This window comes from Chamaea fasciata, unplaced genomic scaffold, assembly GCF_029207755.1.
Source record: "Chamaea fasciata isolate MVZ Bird 193981 ecotype frontalis unplaced genomic scaffold, bChaFas1.0.hap1 SCAF_5, whole genome shotgun sequence".
Taxonomy (NCBI): Eukaryota; Metazoa; Chordata; class Aves; order Passeriformes; family Sylviidae; genus Chamaea; species Chamaea fasciata.
In genome coordinates this window covers 68,941,205-68,963,694 of record NW_027094090.1, presented here as the reverse complement: position 1 = coordinate 68,963,694, position 22,490 = coordinate 68,941,205, and the positions used below count along the sequence as shown (strand labels likewise).

The window sequence follows — 22,490 nt, the reverse complement described above, 5'->3', positions numbered from 1 at the left end:
ACCTCCTATTAGGTGTATATTTGTGTGCCCTAAAAGAATGTAATACCTACCTCAGCAAAGTGCTGAGATGATGTTTAGCACTATGGCAAATTCTGTGTTGTGTCTAGCATTACTGAAAATACATGATTGTTAAATTTCACTGCCCTTTGAACAAGCCTAACCTGGAAGCTGAAGTCAGCAGGGTGCAGTCCTTGCAGGTAATTGGGATGCAGTTGCTGTGACAGCCTTTCAGTGCAGCCTGGATCCACTCTGCTGAAAGAACCAGGAGATGATTGCCATGAACATCCATTGGGATTGTCCACAGCCAGAATCATGACCCTGTTAAATGCTCACCCTTTGAATAAGGGCTCTCTGGGCAGCTTGTATGTTTAGAGGAATTCAAAATCATAAATAAGATGCTTTGTAGGAAACTACTTCGATCAAATCACTGGACTGTAGTCTGGCTTTTACAATTCTCTTTGAAATAATTTCTGCGGGGAAATAGTCCGTGCATTAAATCAGGAGTTGGAGATTGGTTGGCAGAGAGGAGAGGGTGGTGCTAAAAAGCAAGAGCAAATGAAATTTCACAGATGTAGTAGAGTATCTATTCCACAACATATAAAATAATAAAGCTTGCACTTAAAAAAAAAATACTAAGGAAAACAGAATTGGTGCCCAAGAGCAACTAAGGCAAAAGGTAGAGGGGAAATGGAAATTCATTCCCGTGACACAATTTTCCATGTTTAATTTCAGCAGATAAATTATCCAACATTGTCTTCCTAGAGTTTTTCTCCAGATGAGAGGGAGAGGGTCTGTCAGAGCTGAAGTAAGGGCCCCCCTCCTGGAGTGAGATTGCTCTGCCTATTGTAGAGGGACTCCAGAAAGGCTGTCACTTCCCTTAGCCCATCTTTTAGTCTTTTAAGTTGAGTGGTGTGAATAGCCTTCAAAATGCCTTTGGGTTTCCCTTTACCCAAAGATTGAGGGAATGCTCCTTTTCATTCTCAGCCACAGGAATTAAACAATAAGATCAAAATCTTGTAATCTCCTTGGGAATTCCTTTTAGTTGTATGGGATCTAAAATGCAGGGTTTTCCCTAAATTGCTGGGCAAATGAAGGCAGAAGCTAATCATACAGCTGGCTTTCGATGCAAACATTTCCAGTGTCTGCTGTGGTTGCCAGTTGTTTGGGACCGCCTGTGAAACAAATACCTTAGTCGTTTTTATTTCCTATGCAAGTTTAAGTCTCATTAAGCTGGTTTTTTATTGATCTGAGGATCTGTTTGCATCAAGAATAGGAGGACCTGGAAACAAAGCCAACTTTAATATTTCAATGTTTTGGTCTTTCATAGCAGTAACTTCTGAAAAGGATGATCAAAATAGACTCACACTGGGGTCTCCAAGCAGCTAAAAATTAGTACATTGCTTTTAGTTAAAAGAGCACAACTAAAGATTTTGAGTTTACAGTAGTAGTATTCCCTCTCTTTGTGTTCTATGGAACACATTGCAAACAGTTACCATGTATTATGTGAACTGCCACTCTTCACCGAACAAATCTTTCAGACCAAACATATCTGTTCTGCAGGAATGTGCAGGAGGGGGGAAAGCCCTAAATCTTCATTCTAAAAATTAGATGCAAATTTTACATTTGCAAATGTATGTTCCCTGCCAGAAAATGATCCCCTACCACTTCCTAATAGCAGTTAAAACATGAAAAAAGAAATACTTGCCAGCCTTTGGAAAAGCTTGTTGAAGTCTGAATGTGTAGACATGCAGACAGGGACTTTGGATTTGAGGGGAAATGAGTTTGTGGGTGAAGTTCAGCCTACAATGCGGTTTGTTTAGCACACAGGAGGTTTCTTACAATATCAGTAACACAAACTGAAATTGCTTACAACTTCCCCTGGCTTTCCAACTTTGATTTTTTTTTTTTCCTTAGGCATAGTTTTTGTTGTGTATATCCCACATCTTGTTGTGGCCATCGCTCAGAGAGAAGAATGTCGGGTCTTAACTGTACCATTTACTGTATCGCCTTCGCTGTGGGAACTGTCATTGCAACAAAAGCTCTGAAGGGCTGGAAAGGAAACGTGCAGTCATTCTGTCCAGTTATGAAAATTGCTATGAATGCAAATTAGCTTTATGGAAAGCAGTTTGTGCTGAATGCCAATTTTGCCTTCAACAGTGAAAGCCACACTGAGTTATTTGCACGGGAAAGCTGCTATAAGGGAAGGTCTTGATTTGTTACCTTCAGTATCGCTTTGGAGTTTTAATCTTCTGCTAAGAAAGAAACCCATGGAAATATGTTTAAAACTTTAGGTGACCTGCTTAAAACACGCTTGAGATTTGTTAGAAGATTTGCAAAGCTTTTGGTGAGTTTCATCTAGTTTCCAGATGTCATCGTAGAAACAAATGTACTATTACCATGTGCTATAAAAACTTCCTGCAGCCCTATTAACAAGTTTCCCATGATGTAATTAGAAAGAAGGTGCAGTGTTTTCTTTGGCATCTGTGGGTAAAATACTGTGCATACTTATGCTGCTGTAAACCCAGGCCAACTTATTTCATTTTAATGAAGTTATTTTGGACTCAGTTCATGTAGAATTTCACTATAGCACTATCTCTATCTGGATATCTTCCCTGAGGGGTAAATACAGCAAAAATCATACAGTTTCTTTAGATTTCGTATAGGAAGACACTATTCTCAATATCAAAGAGGTTGTAAGTATCTTAGCCAAGGTAAATGCTGTAAAATCCTTCAGGTTCAGATTCAGGTAGGGTTTTCCGATGTGTCCGTAGCTGGCTTGACTAAGCTGGAGCATGTACAAGTGCCCAAGTCAGGGTCTACAACCCTCTCCTCCACGGCTTTCATTACTCTCTATTTGCTAATCTGTTATGTAAAGTTCATGGTCAAGCAGCCTTTTTGATTTGGATGCTAAATTTCTGTCACAAAACATTTATTTTCTTCCACCAAGAGTTTAATCTTTTCATTGTAGCCAGCAAAAGTCTCTGGTAGCAGCAATGTTGGTGCCGGTTTCTCTGTAGCACTGGTGTGCGTAGTTGGGCTTGAGACTGATACCACACACAGTCACGTTCATTACTATTTTTCCTGAAACACAAAAACTGCTTAGGACTTGGAATTCGCTTATCATTTCTCATGTGGAGAAGCCTGTACACGAATGGTCTTTTCATAAGACCTTGTTGTGGTTTTTTTCTTTCCTAAACAAAGAACAAATAAAAGGAAAAGGAACTGGAAGGGGGAAAAAATTAAGTTTTAATGGAAACACATTTAGTCTTTTGCTTTCTGCTTGCCACAAAACATTAACATAGTAAACAAATTGATCTTTGCTCTTAAGTTCTTTAATAACATAAAATATTTTGAGTTTTGGCATGGCTAAGGTATGGTTAAACCACATGTTGCTGGTCGTGTTCCAACCTCTATTGTCACAGGTCTTTGACATCAAACTACATTTTTAAAAATAAAAGTTGTGTGGAACCCACTTCTATTCACAGACAGCTTCATAAAAAGTCGTGATTTTGGGGAGTGTTTCGGCATATTAGCTGTAATGGTATTTTCTGACCAAAACTACTTTTCCATGGGACATATTTCAAAGTCCAGGCATTCCCACTTCCAGCCCCTGCTTTGTGCCATACAGCACCTTTTTGAATGCTGCACCTGAAACATTACATTCTAGACTGCTCACCCAGATATGGGACTGTTACAGTGGTCTTACAGTAGCAGACAGGGCTATTTCAGATAGGGGTGTGCGAGAGAGAAAGTGTCACTTTGGTCCACTTTTTGGAGTGGTTGGTGTTATAAAATATAACCTTTTTTTCCTTTTTTTCTTTTTTTTCTTTTAACTCAGTGTAGTTCGCAATAATTTAAAATACTCTATAGACATTTAAACGATATACAATAATATAACTTAATTGGATTCCTCAATTGTACTTAACAAATACTATTCTAATATATTTACAGTATCTAGTACCATGAGACTGTGCATTAGTGTATTTGGGAGCTTTATTTGCTTCCTGTCAAGAATGTAGTGAAAGTACAGTATTATCACTATTATTCAATAACAATACCCATGAATCCAAGGGCCTTTAAATTACATGGAGTGAATGTAGTGTTTTGGGGGCCCCTGTTGACTTCTGTGAAGTTGCACTCATTCGTGCCAAGGCTGGTATTTAGAAATCAACAGCAATATCGAAAAAAAATAAGCAATTTTGCATTGCTCTGTGAGGGAGTCGTCTGATTTTCAGAGGGTAAGTACTTGGGGTCAGAAAGGTAGGTCCTCACAAGTGTTCAGATGAAGGTCCCCAAATCATTAGTTGCTTTTGATAATACAGGTCCACAAATTACAGAGGTAATTCTGGCTCATTCACGTATCCAGCACGGGAGCTGGTGGAGCTCTAGGTCCACCAGCCCCTTGCCCCAAGAGCACCACGTGGATGGACAAGTGCTTCCATGTCAGGTGGGGAGGGCTCATGGCTCTGCAGCCCCTCCATATAAGTAATGAAATGAAACAAAAGCTAAAAATGCAGATATGCAGGTGTAAGGAAATTTTTAATTCCGAGTTTTCAGAAAATCAGGCAGGGACCCTTGGGACAAGCAAACAATTACATGGTTTAATGGGCTGTGTTCTAAGTGGGCATATCTGGGCTCTTGGGGTTAAAACACTAGATTTTACAGCAGTAAAATATCTGAGGCTTTTTTTAAAATCCCTCATAGGGAAAAGGTGTGGGAATTAGGATTGAGTGCTATTAAGAAGTGAGCTTCTTTCTTTTAACATTCATGTGCTTACCAGGGGGTACGTTATTGCCGACCTTAAAATAATGATGACGCAGACTAACCCAAATTTTGGCTTTCTTATGCTCGTGAAGCCATGACAGCTCAGAGGCTGCAGCAACCTAGAGCTCAGCTGCAAGACTTTTATTGACTTCTGAGCATAAGTTTTTTAAAAGTCTCAGAAATATTAACTTTCGACCATTAAAGGGAGAACGCAATGCCTGGAAGATCCTGCCAGTGCATTCAATGTCAAAGCAAAGCCTTTGATATTTGTTGAAGCACGTCTTTGTATCCTAAAACTCCCTATGAGGAGCTGTGAGCAGGTGCTCCACACCTCAGGCCTGAGTCAAAAAAAGTCATTCTTATTCAGGAGGCAAGTGGGAAAAGTCGATATCCAACATTGGTAACCAAAGTTTCGTGTGATGTTTTCACTCAGTTCTGGCAATTGCTTAAAGCCTACAGTAATTGAACTCTCTAATAGTGGAGTGACAACAGATCAGTAGCATTGAAGAACTTAGGGAGAACCAAATACAAAAGTCATAAAGTCAGAGTTCCAATAAGTTTACATTTAGTACAGAATTAAGACATAGCTACCCGTTAGTGCTTAGAATTTTTTGATACTAATAAAAACATAAATAATTCTTTTTAATGTTCATTCAAAGACTTCCAGTGTCACTGGCAGCTGATGGAATTTTGTGAATGTTTGTTGGGGTTTTTTTCCAAACTGATAGTGGAGTATTTCTGCCATAGATTTTGCTCCCTACCAGTTGTTTTCTCTCTACCTGCTTTCTTAGAAATTTTGGTTTTTGCAGTGAGAATGCTGTGTTCTAGTCAGTGAAGATTTCATTTCCTTAAAAAAGTTTTCATTTGCACAGGGCTAGACAGTTTTGTTGCTGTAAAATAGGCGAAAGTGTCTTTTCCTTTTAAATGTCATGGGAGCTGCAATGCAATCAGCTTCTCTGATATGTATAATTTAAAACACTAAGAGAACTCTACAACACCCAGATTGTAGTTAAAAAAAAAAAAAAGAGAAAGAGACAGAGAGAAAGTTTCATGTGGTTGTCAACATCACCTTAATCCTGTTGCCCTTGCTTCCAAAGCAGTTACAACAGCCAGCCAGCCAAAATGCACCATCCTTAGAAGTATAAGTAGTAGTGGGGAGGGAGTGGTTGTTGTGGTGTTGGCTGGGGTTCTTTTCCCCAAGAGGATTAGATGTGCAAAATGATGCTGTCGTTGTTTGTTGTACTCCACTTTCCTCGCCGGCGGTGGTGGTCTGCTCTGTCGGTCGGCGCGCGACGCCGCTATTTGCAGGTGAACACCTCTGTCCGCTCGCTGCACGTGTTGCACTTGACAAAGCAGCACCAGTGGAATTTGCAATTGCACTGCCACACCTTGGTGTACTGGTGCGTGTTATATCCTCTTCCACAGCACATCATGTCGCACCCGTCCGCATTGGGAGAGGTGCGGTTGCAGAGCCGTCCCTGGGTGCCGACGCTCCCTGTGGAAGCGTCTTCCTCACAGTAGTTGGGTGACTTTTCGATGTACACTAAATCCGTTTCCATGGGTTTCTGGTAGCTCTTGATCTGCTTGATCTTCAGGAAGGTTGGCTGTCTCAGTCTGCTGGCTCGTACCACCTCCACTTGCACCGCGGCGTTGTATTTCTCCTTCAAAATATATCCAATCTCTCTGAATTTAGGAAGCGTGGTCCAGCAGGTCTTAGTTGTGCAGGAACCTGAAACTCCGTGACACTTGCACTCCAATTTCATTCTCTCTTCGAGAACCTATGTGTACAGACATTTGCATATTGTTACTGTAGGAAAACAATATTGCAAGCCTGCCTGAACCTCATTCTGTTTACTTCATATGAATATTCACTACTGCTGGTTGAAATTTTTTGAATGCATGCTTACAAATCTTCTCCCCTCCCAGCAGAACGCTCATAACACATTTTGTTTCAAGTGGCACCTGGCTGGAAATACAATATGTTGTCATTTTTTTGGAAAACATTTCCATTATTTTTCCAAATATTGGAGAATATTTACTTTCGTTTTAGAGGACATTTCTTTACAATCACAGAGGGCTTCAATTTTTTCAAATAATTTTCATTTTGAAAACAGAAAAAAAAAAGGGTGTGGGGGTTAAGTGGAATAAGGTTCAAAATACTTAATTCCTTTAAGTAATGATCAAAGAATGCTTAAAAAGAAAAATATATATTGTGTGACTGAATAAGCCTATACGCAGGGAGCTGGAACTAGATGATCTCTAAGGTCACTTCCAACCCAAACCATTTCATGATTCTATATTCACTGCATAATTAAAGATTTTGCCTATACACCAATACTTATACCACCAGTGGTAAACTTATGGACTATTCCACTCACAGAATGTCTCATCCCCTTTAAAACCAGCACTCATTGCAGCATTTAGTCCAGCTATTAAGCGAATAATCAGCCACCAATACATTTTTTTCCACCAGGGCAATGACAACAAAACATTAGAGGGAAAACAAAATCAACAGTGAGCCGAAGAGAAACGTAGTGCTGTTGTAGAGGAGGCTCAGGCAGAGGGGTTTAATTCAGCGTCAGAAGCGACACAAACTGGCGGGTGCTCAGGCTCCTGTTCCACTGTCATCCTGCCGTTTCTGCTGCAGACAGGCCGTGCCACCAGTGGCACATCCCTCCTTGCCCGGGCCAGGTTGTGCCCGGGGAAAAGGTGGGCGGTGTCCTCCCGCTCCGCTCCGTGTGTGCAGCAGAGGGAAGCCAGCCCCACGGAAGCGCCACTCTGTTTTTCTGCCCTCGCGCTACCACTTAAGCCTGACCATAATTACACCCACAGCCATCATTAGCTTATGAAAATCAAGGCCTAAGAACAAAGCGAGCTGATCTTTCCCCTTCGCAATAGGATGCTAACAAAGAAACATGAGCTACCGAGCTTGTCTGAAAGCATTACTGATGCTTCAGACCATCTCCTGTAGTGGTTTCGCTGCAGATCCCAGAACAAGACTGAAATGGGCAAGGGATAAAAGGGCCGAAATCTGAGTACAATAGCATAATGAAGTAGGAGGGAGTAAAAAATGCTTACTGCTTCAGAAACTGGCCTTAAAATAAAAGCTGTACAGATCTGGTTATCCCTGCAAATAGAGGGCACCCTCCTGAGCTGTTTGAGTTTCACTTAAATTGTATGGTTTGTTTTTCTCCCAAATTTCTGGGGTTTCAATATTAAAGAGAATATTTGGATTTGATTCTCCCTTACCAACATACGGTAGCAAGCATAAGATAGCTGAGCAACAACCTATGCAAGAATCATAAAATATCCTGAGTAGGAAGGGACCCTTTGAGTCCAGTTCAGGACAACTCCAAAATCCCACCCTGTGCATCCCTGAGAGCATTGTCCAAACTCTCCTGGAGCTCTGGCAGCCTTGGGGCCGTGACCATTCCCTGGGGAGCCTGGACAGTGCCCAACACCCTCTGTGGGAAGAACCTTTTCCTGATATCCAACCTAAACCTCCCCTGACACAGCTCCAGACATTCCCTCTAGTCTGTCTCTGGTCACAGAGAGCAGAGATTGGAGCTTCCCCTCCACTGCCCCTCAGGAGGAGCTGCAGCCCCTGCTGAGATCTGCCCTCAGTCTGCTCATACCTTAGACCTTCTGGAACCACAGCCTTTACCAGGGTCATGGTCAAGTTCTCCCATCAGAGGCAGAAAAGGTGTTTCCCAGCAAGGTTTACTGAGTTGGGGAAGAAATTCCTATAGCTGCAACTGCATTAAAAGAAGAAGATCACCAAGGCTGTGATGAGCTGTGTTTATTGTGGGCACTGGAACGCACTCTATCACCGTCCTGTCTTCCGTACTGACAGAAGAGAAAACTTGCCACCTTCCGCTGCAGCAGCAGCAGCATTTCAGTGGCTGTGAGGAGATGGATGCACTGTGACATACTCTGGGGTCTTTTAGGGGTCTCCAGGGTCTCCTCTGTATCCATTTCTGGCCTATGGAGAACGTATTTTTCCCCCCAAATAAGATTTCAATCTTGTTTCACAAATCTGATTTCAAATGATCTATTGATATTTAGATGTGTTTGTAGATATGTATAAACACGCTTCGAAGTTGTGCTTGATGTTGCTGAAAGATGTTTGGTTTTGTTGAAACTAACCCATTCCTACAACTTTCTCCAAGTGCAGTTGCAGCTGTAAGAACTGCAGCAAAATCCACGACCAGAGGTGGATGGAGACAACTTTTGCACTTCCAACAAAGAGCACTAGGATCCAAGGATTTCCAGGAAAGCATTGCCAATGGGATCTGTCACCCCAGAGTCGTATTCCTCCCTGAGGAGTAATTCTTGGTGAAGTGTACATATTTTGTCATGCTCTACATGTGTTGCTGGTGTCTGCATTTGGTTGAAAAGGCCAAGTGACTTGTTAAGAGAATGGGAGGAGGTGAAGTTCATGAGGCTCATTGTTCTTCTGTGGGGTCAACACTGTGGGTTCTGTCCCAAGGAGCCTCTGATGTGCTTCCCTGATGCACTAGAAAGTGTCACTGCTCTTGAAAGACAGACATGACCCATTTCTGTGTCCCAGGTGACATCTTCGGAAATGTATATTTATATATGGATGCCTGGCTGTCTATATAATAATTGTTTGCCTGTGTGTATTTGGTTGAGGTGCTGATGTTTATACACATTATTACATGTGATAGATAGATAGATAGATAGATAGATAGATAGATAGATAGATAAAATTTATCGACACTGCTTGGCAGCATTTACAGTACAACCTACAGCAACTTTATCCTAAATCTTGATTTTTTTTCTCTTTTTGCTGCTGTCTTTCTGGAGGTCCACTTTCGTGATTCATTTTGGTGAGCAGAAACCTGATTTAATTACTGTGTTTTTTCAAAGATTCCCACTCTTTTTGATGGTGGGAGGACTTGCAAATGCAAGCCATGCAGGCTCAAAAAAGCAGAAGTTTCAAAAAGTATTAATTTATGCTCCTGAAGCCAATCTTGCAGGTTTTTTTAATCTTTTTGGAGGCTTCTCTCATGAATGTGGAATGCTTGGGGTTACAACACTGAACAGAGGCCCAATCATCAGGTAGTTAAATTCCTGAATGCTATAATTTGTGTGCCCACAGTCAGCTGTGGGTATAAAATTGTGCCCAAAAACTTGGAGGTTAGGGAATACAAGGCCCAAACTAAGCAGATTCTAAGCAACATTTTTTTTCCCCCTCTTTCCACCCAGATGCTGCAGAGTGCCCTTGACAGGCCAGCATGCTCTGGCCCTCCAGAGGAATGTCTCTCTGCATGGCATCTTGAGCAGCTTCCCACTTGCCAGGGAGGTGCCATGGGACCTGGCAAAGGTGGCCGGATCTGACCTTGTTTGCTCGATGCTCTGGATGAAGAGCAGCTAACATTTTGCTTCCTAAAATTCTCTCCAGCTCCAGTTTTCCTCAGCAAAATTCCCATCAAAGCTCTGACCCTGAACCTTAAAGGTACTTATTTACTCAAATCTAAGATACTATGCCAAGCTAGGTGCTTAATTAAAGATTGAAAATCATTAGCTCGTACGAGCCACTCTCTCAGCGGTTTCATTTGTCATATGTCAGTGCCTCGTATCTAATCTTGAATGGTTTACAGCAAGATCTACCTCCCAGAGCAAATTCCCATCGTTGGGCTGTGCTGCCTCAGATTAATCACAGGAACATTCCTCAGGTCCCTTTTCCACATACAGGCCCACTCCCACCCCAGCATGGTTCTTGCCAAGTAAAAGTTTCTAACTGCTGCTACTTTGTTAAATGAATTGTGAAATACAACATTAAAGCTTTCTTAATCCCACATCTTTTTATACCTATATAAATCATGCATTTAAAATGCAATTTGAGGGCCGTCTGCTGCCAGTTAAGTAGGAAAAGCCTCGCAAAGACCAAAATAAAACGGAATGATACGCATGAAAAGAAATTAATTTTTTCAAGTTCCATATCTAGATCCAACTGCATAACATCAGACACAGTTTCTGTACATAGAAAAAATCCTATTTGGATAAAGTATTTAAAAACAATAGGTACATTTTGTGTGTGTGTGTGTGTGTGTGTGTGTGTGTGTTTTGGCTTACCCCTGCTGGTTTTTTTGGTTTTTTTCTTAATGGAAACACACATTGTTGGACCAAGTGTTGAATGCAACAAAATCCACATAAATTTTTGACTGAAGTATCAAAAAGAAATAAAAGACTTGATGAGTTTCGCCTCACGGAATATGCTGGTGATCAACTTTTGTTTTGGGTAATAGCTACCAAAAGAGATGGATTCTGGTCACAAGATGTCACCACTTCTTTGATGCTCTTGCGGCTGCAGCCACGAGAGCTGATGGCTTGCTGATGATGTGGTGGGCACTGGCTGACCCAAATCTCAGTGCAGCCTGAGGCCCACCACTGCTGACAAAATGCTGATCCTCCTGCACCCATCTGGGAATCCAAGCTCAGTTTGTTTGGGTTTGGTTTTTTTGTCTTGGATAGGCAGGGGTGTAACTAAGATTAGTAGGGTGTAATGCTACTGTTCTAACACAAATGTCCTGAAATTATTCTTTGTTAATGGCAGATCACAGAGCCCAAAATTGAGCAGTTCATGGCATGTCTTCTTGGGTTATGCCCAGCCCTGTGAAGAGGGAGCGTGGAGCCAGCAGGAGAGGAATGAGGGTACTTCAGCTGCATGGTTTTCTTTCTGCTCCTCTGTGAAGCTGTTCCATCAAGCATCACAACAGTATTTATATTCTGTGGGATGTGGGATGGGGAACTGAGCTACTGTGTTTATTCCTCTTGCCACATCCCTGTTTTTCTTGTTGTTTAGTTTAATGGGAGCAGAGAAGCTCTGCTTTGCAGCAGGTCAGTGCCCAGACACTGGACATCATGAGGATGGCCTGTTTTTAACCTGCCACTGGCCAGAGCTGAGCAGGGTTGGGGACTGTCAGGGCTACCAGGAGGTATCAATTCGCCTCCTCCTGCCCTCCACTTGCCTCCCTAGGTAAGGCATCCTCTTCCACAGTGTCCCCACTTAATGCACTGAAAAAGCTGAGGAAGGCCCACTGCACTCTCTACAAAAGTTCTCCTCCTGGCTACCAGGAAAATTAACCCGGCATTTTGGGACCTGCTGCCCATTAGATGGATATCTCTACTGTTATGAGGATGAACAACAGCCTAATCCACCAGTGTTTCCTCTCTACTTTCTAGGAGAAGAGAAAATAGCTATTTGAGCAATAAACAGCTGAAATTGTTTAAAACACTCTGAATATTGTTTTTACAGTGAAATGTTGCAAAGCAATTTCCTTCAGAAGCATCCTCCCAGTCATCCCCAAAGCGAGTGTGCTTGGAGTATTCTTCCACTCTCTTTTCTATGGAATTTTTTGTAAACCCCAAAGGTAAAATATCACCTGAAATAGTTAAAAATATTTCACTGGTACTTTTATTCTGTCAGGCAGAACAGATGTGTCAGGTTTGAGGTCGTGCAGTGATATTTCACTCGATGTTTGATACATGCCTTGCATGCATTACATGGTATGCATGGGCATGCACATTTCTTGAATAAAACCATTTAGCAAGTCCTAAAATATTTGGCTATTCCCCCCTCTAATTTTAAAGCAAATTGTTCAAAAAAGTAGGGTAGTACCAGATGTAGCTGCTGGCAGTCTGTGTTAAGGGTGTGTTTCTGGAAGAAAAAAAATAAGCTAACAAATCCAGCCCAACTGGAAGCAGGAGATCTGCCCTCATGAGATTTTGAGCCAAAGCTTGCATATTCAGGACATATGGATAAGCCTTTAGTTATCCATTTAACCCACCCAAGCTGTAACACCAAAATTTTTGAAATTGGATTTATGTAACTGTCTGCAAATCACTTTAAGTGGGAAGATGGAAAGTACGGCATGAAGCACAACTATCGAAAATTTTTCTTTCATGAGTTGTCTCACAAGGGACGTGCAGTGAAATAATTTGTGACTTTTAGAGAAAGAAACTTTCAGCAAATGATGGGCTCGAGGCTGTAAAACCTGGAAAGTAACATTCTTTGCATCCATGAAATGACTTAGAAAACAAAGTCACATTTTAAAGAACATTTAGGGCTTATAAGAGCATAAAATCAGTTGGCTTTCACGTTTGAAACTGGAATTCAGCCTCCACTGTGACTTCAGAACATTTCATTCAGAGTCTTTTTCTGGGCATTGCTTCCTATCTTTACATCCTGTCAGGTGACATTGTGGGCAATCTGCAGCACACCAGGCACTGCGCGTCTTGCAGGAATGAGCTGACTAATTATAATGCTTCACGCGAGGTGAAGGGAGCTAACTCCTACATAACATATGTACAGACAATACGCATAAATATGTATAAATATCCATAATTACGTGCACACACACTACATATATTTGTGTCTGTGTATGTATATCTCATATATCATAACATAATCATATCTTTATATCTGTATATATGTAATTAATCTTAATCAACAAATCACCTCATTAGCTGTTCTAAGCCAAACCAAGTGAGCAAAAAACCCCCTTTCCTAGTACCACAGGCCTATTGCCCCAGAAACTATGAGAAAAAGCCATGGCTTAGGTGGAAAAGTCATCCCAAGAAACGGAAAGATCTCTTCTGAAGAGGGCCTGAATTATTTGTTTGTTCCCCAAACTCTTATTTTTTCATATGCAAAATAAGCTGTTGTCATCTTCCAGGCATTCCAAAAAAAACAGCAGGAAAAACCCATTGCTGTTACAAAGGAGTAAATATTGGGATGGTGTCAGGCTGAGCTGCTGGCAGTCGGTGGGATGGGTGTGTTTCTGGAAGGGCCAGGTTTTTTTCCGCATAACCACAGTCACTGTCTATTGTAAGAGCCTAATTGATTGATAAACTGTTAGAAATATTTCTACTTTCTGGTAAAAGCTGCAATCTGCTACCACTTTGTCAGTTTGTTCTTTTAACTCACCCCATAAAAGCAAACAGAAACCTCCATTTTTATAAATGAGATTCCCCGTGAGAGATGGTCATTGTTTTGAGGCTTTCAACAGAAAGTAAAGCTTAATGATGCGTGTTCCCAGATGTTACTCTAAGTTCATTTATCCCAGAATAAAGATACTGATTTCTAAAAATACATGGTAGAAAGCTGCCTCATAAAACAGCATCAAAGCTGACTTGGTTTGTTGGTATTTAATTTTTCATTACTCTGTCAAAGTTTTGCCCACAGATCTCTCTATAATCCTCCAGATTCTCAACAGAACGTTCTTTCAGCAGCATTTGTGTCAGACCTATACCAGCCCTCCTCTGGGGGCTTGTTTTCATTTACCACAGTTGCACTTTCCATCCTGAATCACAGAGGACGTTTAGGAGCTGACAAGGAAGTTTGTCCCTCTGTTCTTTCACACCGTGTGTTGGTTGCCCCTTTGCCACCAGGCATAAATCTTCCCTCAGGAGAGTCTCGTGTCACCAGGAATCCCTGAGCATTTATTTATTCCACATTACACCAATGGCCAGGTTATGATTTCGTCCCCGATGCTATCCATTGTAAATTTATCAGAAACTTTGTAAATCTGCCATTGGCTGAAGCAATTCTTAGGAATTCAATGCAGAGTCATACAGGATGCAGTGCAGGGCAGTTAGGGGACTCGTTCATTCCACAGTTATCAAGAATTCCTTGAGAAGCCTAAATGTCATTTTTTTCCTAAGGAGATAATTTATTAGGGGGTTGTGCTGAACATCTCAGCACTAGACTCAAGTAAAAGACGTCCCCAAGACCGTTTTTCCCCTCATCTGTTTGCAAAGTTTGTGCAATTATTTTTACAGCATGCTGCTCGTTCCACAAAGAGAAATTCCTCTGGGCTCTGTTTTTAGCAACAGTGAAATACCAGCAGGGCAGCTTTTGAGAGCATCCCAACAAAGGCAAAATATTTAGAGCCATACTGCTGCACTTACAAACCCCTCTGGCAGCCAGGCGTGTATGGGACAAGTGCTGGGAGAGATTGGGAATGGGCAAGATTTCTGAGAGCACATGAGAAAGTCCTCGTGGTGGTATAAGAGAACGTTCAAATAATTGCTCAGGGGGCAAAACTGGTGGCCAGGGTCTCAACTGAATGAACCTCTGGCCACGTGGTAGATGTCTAGTGAGGTCATCAAGGGCCTACCACTGACTTCAGAGCAAATTGGAAACTATTGTATGTGGGATTGGAAGCTCTTCGTGTTCTTTTTTCCCCATGTTTCCGTCTTAGAAGGCTCTGAGATTCGAAGAGAAGACTAAAAGGAAGGTATAACATTTGTTAGCTAAAAGCTGTTCTTCTTAGCAAACTCAAAAAGCCAGTTTAGTGTGACTAAAAAAGAACTGCAAGCCTTACCATTACAGATGTGCATGCAGGGTTTTTTAAATGGTGAAAGTGCTGTGAAATCTCTGTAGGAAGCTACAAAAGCATATACTGTTTTCTGTCTTTACTGTCCATTACCACTCTAAGATTGAAAATACCTTATTAGAAAATATTTAAGAACTTCTAAAGCAATGAAGGAATTAAAAAATAAACTTGAGTTGCCTGTGTTTTCCTCCTTACCTTTTATTCCTATTCCTAACACAGATAAAATATCCGTACTTTGGTTCTTTATAATTGCAGTCATGAACCAGAAGTTTGGCTCCAAACTGTTTCCAAATTTTAAGACAAGCCACATACAGATCAACAGGATGGCGCTGACAGACTTTCTCAGAGCAGTACAACACATTTCCCAGTAGTGTTGTGAGAGTTTTGGAAGGGAAAAGGAGGAAGATGGAGGCAATGGCACCAGAGGAATGGGCAGGAACTGATGCCCAGGAGGTTCCACCTGGACGTGAGGCAGAACTTCTTCCCTGGGCAGTGACCGAGCCCTGAACAGATTGTCCAGAGAGGGTGTGGAGTCTCCTTCTCTTGACAGGCTCAAAAACCATCTGGGCACAATCCTGAGTAGCATGGTCTAGGGGATCCTGCTTGAGCAGAGGGGTTGGACCCTTCCACCCTTACCCATTCTGTGATTCTGTGATTTCTGACTCGAGGGTGAATAAGGACCATGTGGAGTATTGTAAGAGTGACACTCGTGCATAAGCAAAATCCGTTTTCAGATTTGTGTCAGGGTCACAGTCCAGTCCAGGTTTACCAAGGACCCCCAAAACTGCCAGATTTCAGGTGAATGTAGGTCAGATTTCAAGTTTGCCGGGATTCTCAGAAGGAACTTGTGATTTCACACTGAAATTGCAGAAAATTCTCTAACTGCTCTTGTAAGGGTCCAACCCAGAAACACAGAAGCACAGAAAGCATATCCTAGGTTCCAGAGTTTCGTTCTAACCTCAAGTTTCAGTCAGTCTTGAATTCAAAATGTCTAATTTATACAAATAACAAATTATCTCAGAAGAACCAAAATCACTAAATATTATTTACTGTACAACTCTGAATATTCAATTAATGGGAATATATATCATAACACCAACATTATTTCTAAACATGACCCCCAAAACCATATTTTATCTTAGCACATCCCTCTAGATTTGATGGATTATACCTAAAATCAAAAAACTACACCAAATCCTTTCAGTCATTCTTAGCTTTTGAAAGCAATACAATGAATTAATGAATAGCTATGGGCATAAATAACTACTGAGAAATGCCAGCAACAAAAAAGTTCATAAATTCCAAAATACTATTTATATTTTTAAAAATGGGAAAAATATATTGTCAGTATTGCAAGCCTTTTTATTCCTTTCTTAAAATAGGAAAGTATTATAATTTGTTTTTTGCAAGAACACTAGCAAAAAAAAAAAATTAGAATTGCTAAACAAAGCTCATTTGCATGAATGCTGCTATCAGAAGTATCTGTAAAAGCATGCACTTCTTTGGTTTGCTTATGTCCCTCTGCTTATGAAATTCTGATGAAAAGTAAAATACAATGTGCTTAGTAAGAATCAGCAATGTGGTCTAGTGGTTACTGGGCTGTATTTAGAATTGGGGGACCCATGATCAGTGCCTGGTTCACATAACGATCTCTTTCTGTCCTTGGGACTTCACTGTTCTCCATCTCAGAATCTGCTTTTGCTCTTTTGTCCCCCTTTCACATCTAGAGTGTGACGTGTTCCCAGCAGGACCTGCATCAGGATCTCCATGGGGACAGCAGTGCCCACACCACAGAGGATGCCAGTCTGAGCAGGGATGAGAATGCATCCAGCAATAATAAACTCTCCCTGGCAAGTTTAAGAGTTGACTTCCACCTTCTTTTGCATCCAAGGATAAATCATGACGCTGAGGTGAAATTCCCAGCCTAAGTGAAGTCATCAGCCTTGGAGCTGGTCTTCCAATGTGATGGTCAGCTGCTGAATTAAGTTCTTTTATACCCATGGCAGCAATTTTTAGGAAGACAGACTGTGCCCCTCAAGGCTGTTTTTCTGTTTGGCTCTTCAGTCAGCTTCCTCATGCACATCTGGACACCTCAGTGAGAACTAGCACTGAAGTACCAATCCTGTCTCTACACTTGAGATTATGCCTCTCTCACCACACTGAATTTATGTAGTATTTCCATCCCAGTGAACTCCTGCCCATGCAGAACCTTTCAGTGCATGGCCAATGCAACTGTGCTAATAAGCAAGATCCAGGCAGTAAGATGATTGCACTGTTTCTGCCACCACCAATTCTGCTCTCTCTGCCCAGTGCTCAGTGCAGAGCAGAAAGCACACATGGCTTTAGAGGAGGAAAAATCAGTCTTACTTTGGGGAATGGAGGGTTTTATTGGATTGCTATATTGGTCCATTGGATTTTTCCAACACTGGAGTGGAGGGCTTTTCCTGGGGGAAAACACTTGGAAGGCTACAATCTCTCCTGAGGCAGGTGTATATAATGGAGAAAGATTTGTGGCATTTTTTAAAGGACAGGCTTTGAGAGTTATGAGGATTGTTGGTGAACATAAATCAGTGTAGCTCCATGATGTTTATTGTTTCCATGACAAGCAATTCAGTCATGGTTGTAGACATGGAGCTATTTCTTCCTATGCAGCCTTTTGTAGCTGTGTAGTTACAAAGAGACAGTTGTGCATCTGATAAGTGCATTGTGTACTGCTATGTGTATTTCATCAGAGCTGGGGTAAAATAAGTGATCTGGGTTTCGCTGGAATAAATATCTGGAAGTGCTGTGGACGTTGAGCAATGCAGACAACTCAGTTCTGTCCCATCACAAGCCCTGACATCCCTTGCTGGATTTTTTTTTTTTTCCAAATTTGATGAAGAGCAGTGATTTATCATTATGCCAAACAGATCCAGCAAGGTCCTCCCTGTTATTGGAGGGCGGGTGGGCTGGAAAGAAGGCTTAGAAAGCCAACATTTTTACAGGAGTACCTACAGTACGTAGCCAGCTCTGAATAAAAAGAAACAGCAAACACAAAAGGTGAACAACAGATGCCATCCGGCGTGTTTGGGCGCGGGATAACATCAGAGAGAAGGGTAGGTTCTCAGGGAATGCCTCCTGCCACCAAGCCAGCCTCCCCCCCCGTCCTCCGGCACACACGTCCCCATCCCTCGTCCTTTCTGGAATACCTTTCTTCCAGCCTCATTGTTGTGCAAGTTCATCAGCCTCCGTGCATTCTTTTTGATTTCTCGGGCATCAACAAACCTCCGGGAGAACTCAATGCCGTATCTGATATCCGCGGAGCAGCCTCCCCACTTCCAGCCCTCCTCCTGGTTGTAGTAGCCCTGTTTCTCTCGGTCACAGCCACAATTGCTGAGGTTGCCCTGGCTGCAGGCGGCCGTGACAGCGTGTGCAACCCCGGCAGCAGTAATGGCATAGGTGAACGCAGCTTCCCTGCTTCCTGTGGAGAGAAGCCAAAAGCTGATGGGTTGGCAGAAAGGCAGCACGTACTTACTAAAGAAAGCACACACAACATCTACAGCGAGGGGGTCAGGGCGGCGGTGTGACGAGGGCATCGCTCCTCAGCGTGGATTTCTCAGCTTACGGAATTCCACGCGTATTTAGGATGCTTGGCTCAGCTCGGCCGTATTACCCCAGGTACGCGGCCATGTGATAGTCCCACCTAAACCCCTTCACCGGAGGGGAACTTGGCAATGAATGTGGACAGTGGTGAGCTGAGGCCGCAAGATCTGTTTTCACACTGTCTAGTCAGGTTTGCGAGCTGAATTTTCTCTGTTTCACATGAACAAAAAGTGAATTAACAGCTACCTCTGAGCATTGGCACTGCGTGGAAAAAGAGAACTGTTCAGACAGCATCAACAACAAAAAAAAAACCCTAGGACACAAATGGGGCTGGCTATTAATGTAACTTTAGAAATGCCCCAGTAGCATCCATTAACAATGCTGAGTGTAAAGTACTGCAAGAGAGACCTGTAGAGTCAAGAACTGGGTAGGTTTAATTTTCCTTCGTGGCGGAGTTACCCCTTTCCCTTTCTCCTGTGCATTAGTTTTGCTGAAGTGACCCTTTTCCACTCCCACTCTCACTCAAACCTCTGCATTACCATGGCTCTTGAGCATACAAAGGGCACAGAAGTGCTGTGACAGCACTATTTTCTCCCCAAAACAGGTGAGATACTGCCATAGAAGCACAGGCTTATTAAAAAAAAAAAAAAAAAAAAAAGTTTTAGAAAAGGAGTTCCTTTTTTTTATTCCCCCTGTGATGCTGCTGCTTGCGAAGGTTCCTGATTGCCAATTCCGTGTAATAGCTGTTGATAAGGAGTATATGAGGAGAGGTGAATAAGGCCCCTTTCCGTACTGATTGCCTGAGGTGCCTGGGAGGTGCAAGGAGGCAGAATGATGGGAGGGGAAGCTACAGCACATCCCTGCTCTCATTTGAGACCACACTCTGTCACTGACTTCACACAGGGCTGGATCGTGGTGTCTTGCTGCTCTCATTCGGAACCCATCCCCACAAGTTCCCTTCTCAGTGCTTTCCTCTGTGTGTTTCTCTGGTAATAAACAGACAATCCTGTAGTGCTGCAGCCAAAGAATAACAGTAAAGAATTTGCAGAAAGTTGCTGAAATGCTTTAATGACCACACACAGAGCTCTAGCATCATTAATGGATTCGGGAAGGGGGGGAAAAAAAAAAAAAAGGAACAATTTTTTTCAGAGGAGGAAAAAAAAAAACTATTTAGAAGCTGGTTTTAATGTTTTAATTTTTGGATTCATAGACGTCACAACTATTCTGGAATGATAAATTCACAGCATGGAGGGATTTATATTTCTTATTTTCATAGATAGTTTCCTGAATGATTACGCCATTGCCAGACATGAGGAAGATCCTACAAGAAACAACCAGAAGCTGAGGTTTGGCACGATTTGCTTGTTTCCCCAAAGCAATAAAAGAGAAACTTCAGGTAGGGGCAAAACAAAAGGCTTCTGTGTTCCTCAGCTCCCAAGAAGGTTGAAGTGACGTGTGCCTCGTGTGAGTGGATGGTGCAGTTGCAGGGCTGCCCCTGCTTTCAGCCACAGCTGTGTTTTTTTGGGGTGTTTGATGTGTGCAGTCTGCTCCAGTGCTGCCCAAACCCTGGTCCACAGAGCTCTGGTGGTCCAGGAGGCCACGGTAAAGGGTTCACAGCTAATCCACAGAGCTGCATTAAACACTATTTTAAATAGTGTTTTCAATTAAAAGCTTGATGATAACGATGCCTGGTGGTCCGTAAGAAATTCTGAGGGTTGATAGCAATCCAAAACAGTTATGGAACCACTGCTCTAGTTCCTAGTGTGATCCTCACATGTTGATATCCACTCCTCTCCCCTTCCTTACTAGCAGAATTCTAATCTGGGGCTCGTGTTTTAAAATGTGCTCTGTTGACTTGCAGGATTTCTTTCTTTTTCTTTTTTTTTAAAAAAATCTATTTCTACTGTATAAATTAAAATATTGGAAGGATGAAATGTTATAGAAGCTACGTACATAGACACAGTTTGCTTTTCTTCAGGATGAGGGTAAACAACAACGCAAAATCAGACCCAGGGAAATTTTTGGTCAGATACCTTTGAAGCACACGTAGAAATGCTTATTACCAAAAAGAAATTTTATCTTGTGAGGGAACATAGCAGCTGTGACCTACAGTTTAGTAGATTCACTCAGAGATTTAGTGACAGTTGCTCATCTTTCCTGTTTAAGCTCAATATATTCCCCACATCTCCAGAGTACGTGGTAAAACGTTTTATTATGGCCACCGTGTCTGTGATTTCTTTGCCAATTTTCACACGTTGCTTCCCTTGATCAGTTTAATAAAATGAAAGAAAATCATGTCTTTATCTTCCTTTCTCTCTCCCTCATTCCGATTATACCCCTGACACCATCAACAATAAAGGAAAATATCTTCCCTTTATCCGTTTGAGAGCTATAGCAGTCATGGAATTTTCTCAAGTCATGGGATAATATCAAATGGAAACCCCACTGATTCTCTTAAGAGATTACTCTCCTTTTTTTGCTACAGCTCTAAAATAAGGTCTCAGAAATTGGCAAGTTAAGTTGTCCTGCTAAGAATTAAGGTTTAGGGGGATTAGTATTTTTTTTTAACTAGAGGATGTTCTAAAACTTCACTTGTGTTCCTGAGCAGTTTGCCAAGGTCCCAGGATCAGCGGGGTCTATCAGAAACTGCTGATGGGGGAGGGAGGGGAATCTCTGTGCTCAAATAATGTCTGCCGTACACAAAGCTTTCCATTAGCATGTCATCACTTGGAATCAGTTCTAAGCAAGTCTTTGTTAGGCAGCTAAAAATATTTAAGTAATGATTGCAGTGATACCTTAATGGAGAACAATAATCTCATTTTACAGAATTTTCTGAGATTTCAAAAATATTCTTGGTCTGCAACAAAAAGGAGACAAGTCTTTCCAAAAACGCTCATGAAATGAAGACATAAGTAGCAGCAGATTTGGGATTTGACCCGAATTTGGGGCTAGGTTTTTCTTTTTCCAGTGAATATCCTGATTATCGAGTTATTATTTGCCACTGTATACACTCAGTTTCTCAGTCTCAGAAGAAAAATTCTTGTCTGACTTAAAAAGTTTTTTGTCACACAGACCAGAATAATTCTGTTGAGATTTTGGTTTTGGTGAAAAAGACACTGCTTTGGCTTTTACAGGAACCCTTGTATTCATCCATTTCTCTGTTAGAGATGCCTGTCTTGGTGTCAAAGATGACAGTTCTGACTTTATTCCCAAAACGTAGAAGGGATGTTTTCACGAGTAACATTTACTAATAACCATCGGATCTGATAACTGTCTGATCTGATAACTCCAAAAGGAGACGGCTGCCAGCATTAATTAAAATTAAGCCCTTTTTCTTTGGTGAAGGTGCTCAAGGCCACTTCTAACAGTCTGCCAGGCCATCAGAGGAGTCCGTGGTTTGCCAGTCTGAGTTACTGCCATTTTCTTGAGTTCATTTGCATTCTAGCAGAGGGCTGTACTTTAAAAGTGCTCTAACAGCCAGCAACGCAGCTGCTGCTCAGACAGACAGATATTGAACCACTGAATCCTCAGTGCATGTCTTCTGGCAGATAGGCAGAGAGGAGCTTTTATCTGTCCTTGGAGTCATGGAGTAGCCTATATTTTACCCCTCATTTAGATGCCATTTCTGATCAAGTTTTAGACTTCTAACTGAGCACTAAACTTACTATGGTTTGATGTGGAAATTCTTACAAGTTCCACAGTTGCTGTAGTTTACCAGGCTCGAACGTGCATGGATTCAGCAGAGTATTTTCAGCCTGGAGCCACAGTCAGAGAGAATCA

The 22,490-nt window shown here is 41.9% G+C and overlaps 1 protein-coding gene across 2 annotated transcripts in view; it reads right to left on the bottom strand.

Annotated features, from left to right (window-relative positions):
* Nucleotides 1–3,267: 3,267 nt before the first annotated feature.
* Nucleotides 3,268–22,490, bottom strand: part of WNT7B (Wnt family member 7B) — a 94,793-nt gene continuing 75,570 nt past the window's right edge. For both annotated transcript variants that reach the window (XM_066184324.1, XM_066184323.1), the window contains exons 3-4: nucleotides 18,317–18,588; nucleotides 3,268–6,542 (exon numbers count right to left, since the gene is read on the bottom strand). In XM_066184324.1, the coding sequence (XP_066040421.1) occupies nucleotides 6,063–6,542; nucleotides 18,317–18,588 (752 nt within the window). In that variant the 3' untranslated portion in view covers nucleotides 3,268–6,062. The remainder of the gene's footprint in view (nucleotides 6,543–18,316; nucleotides 18,589–22,490) is intronic.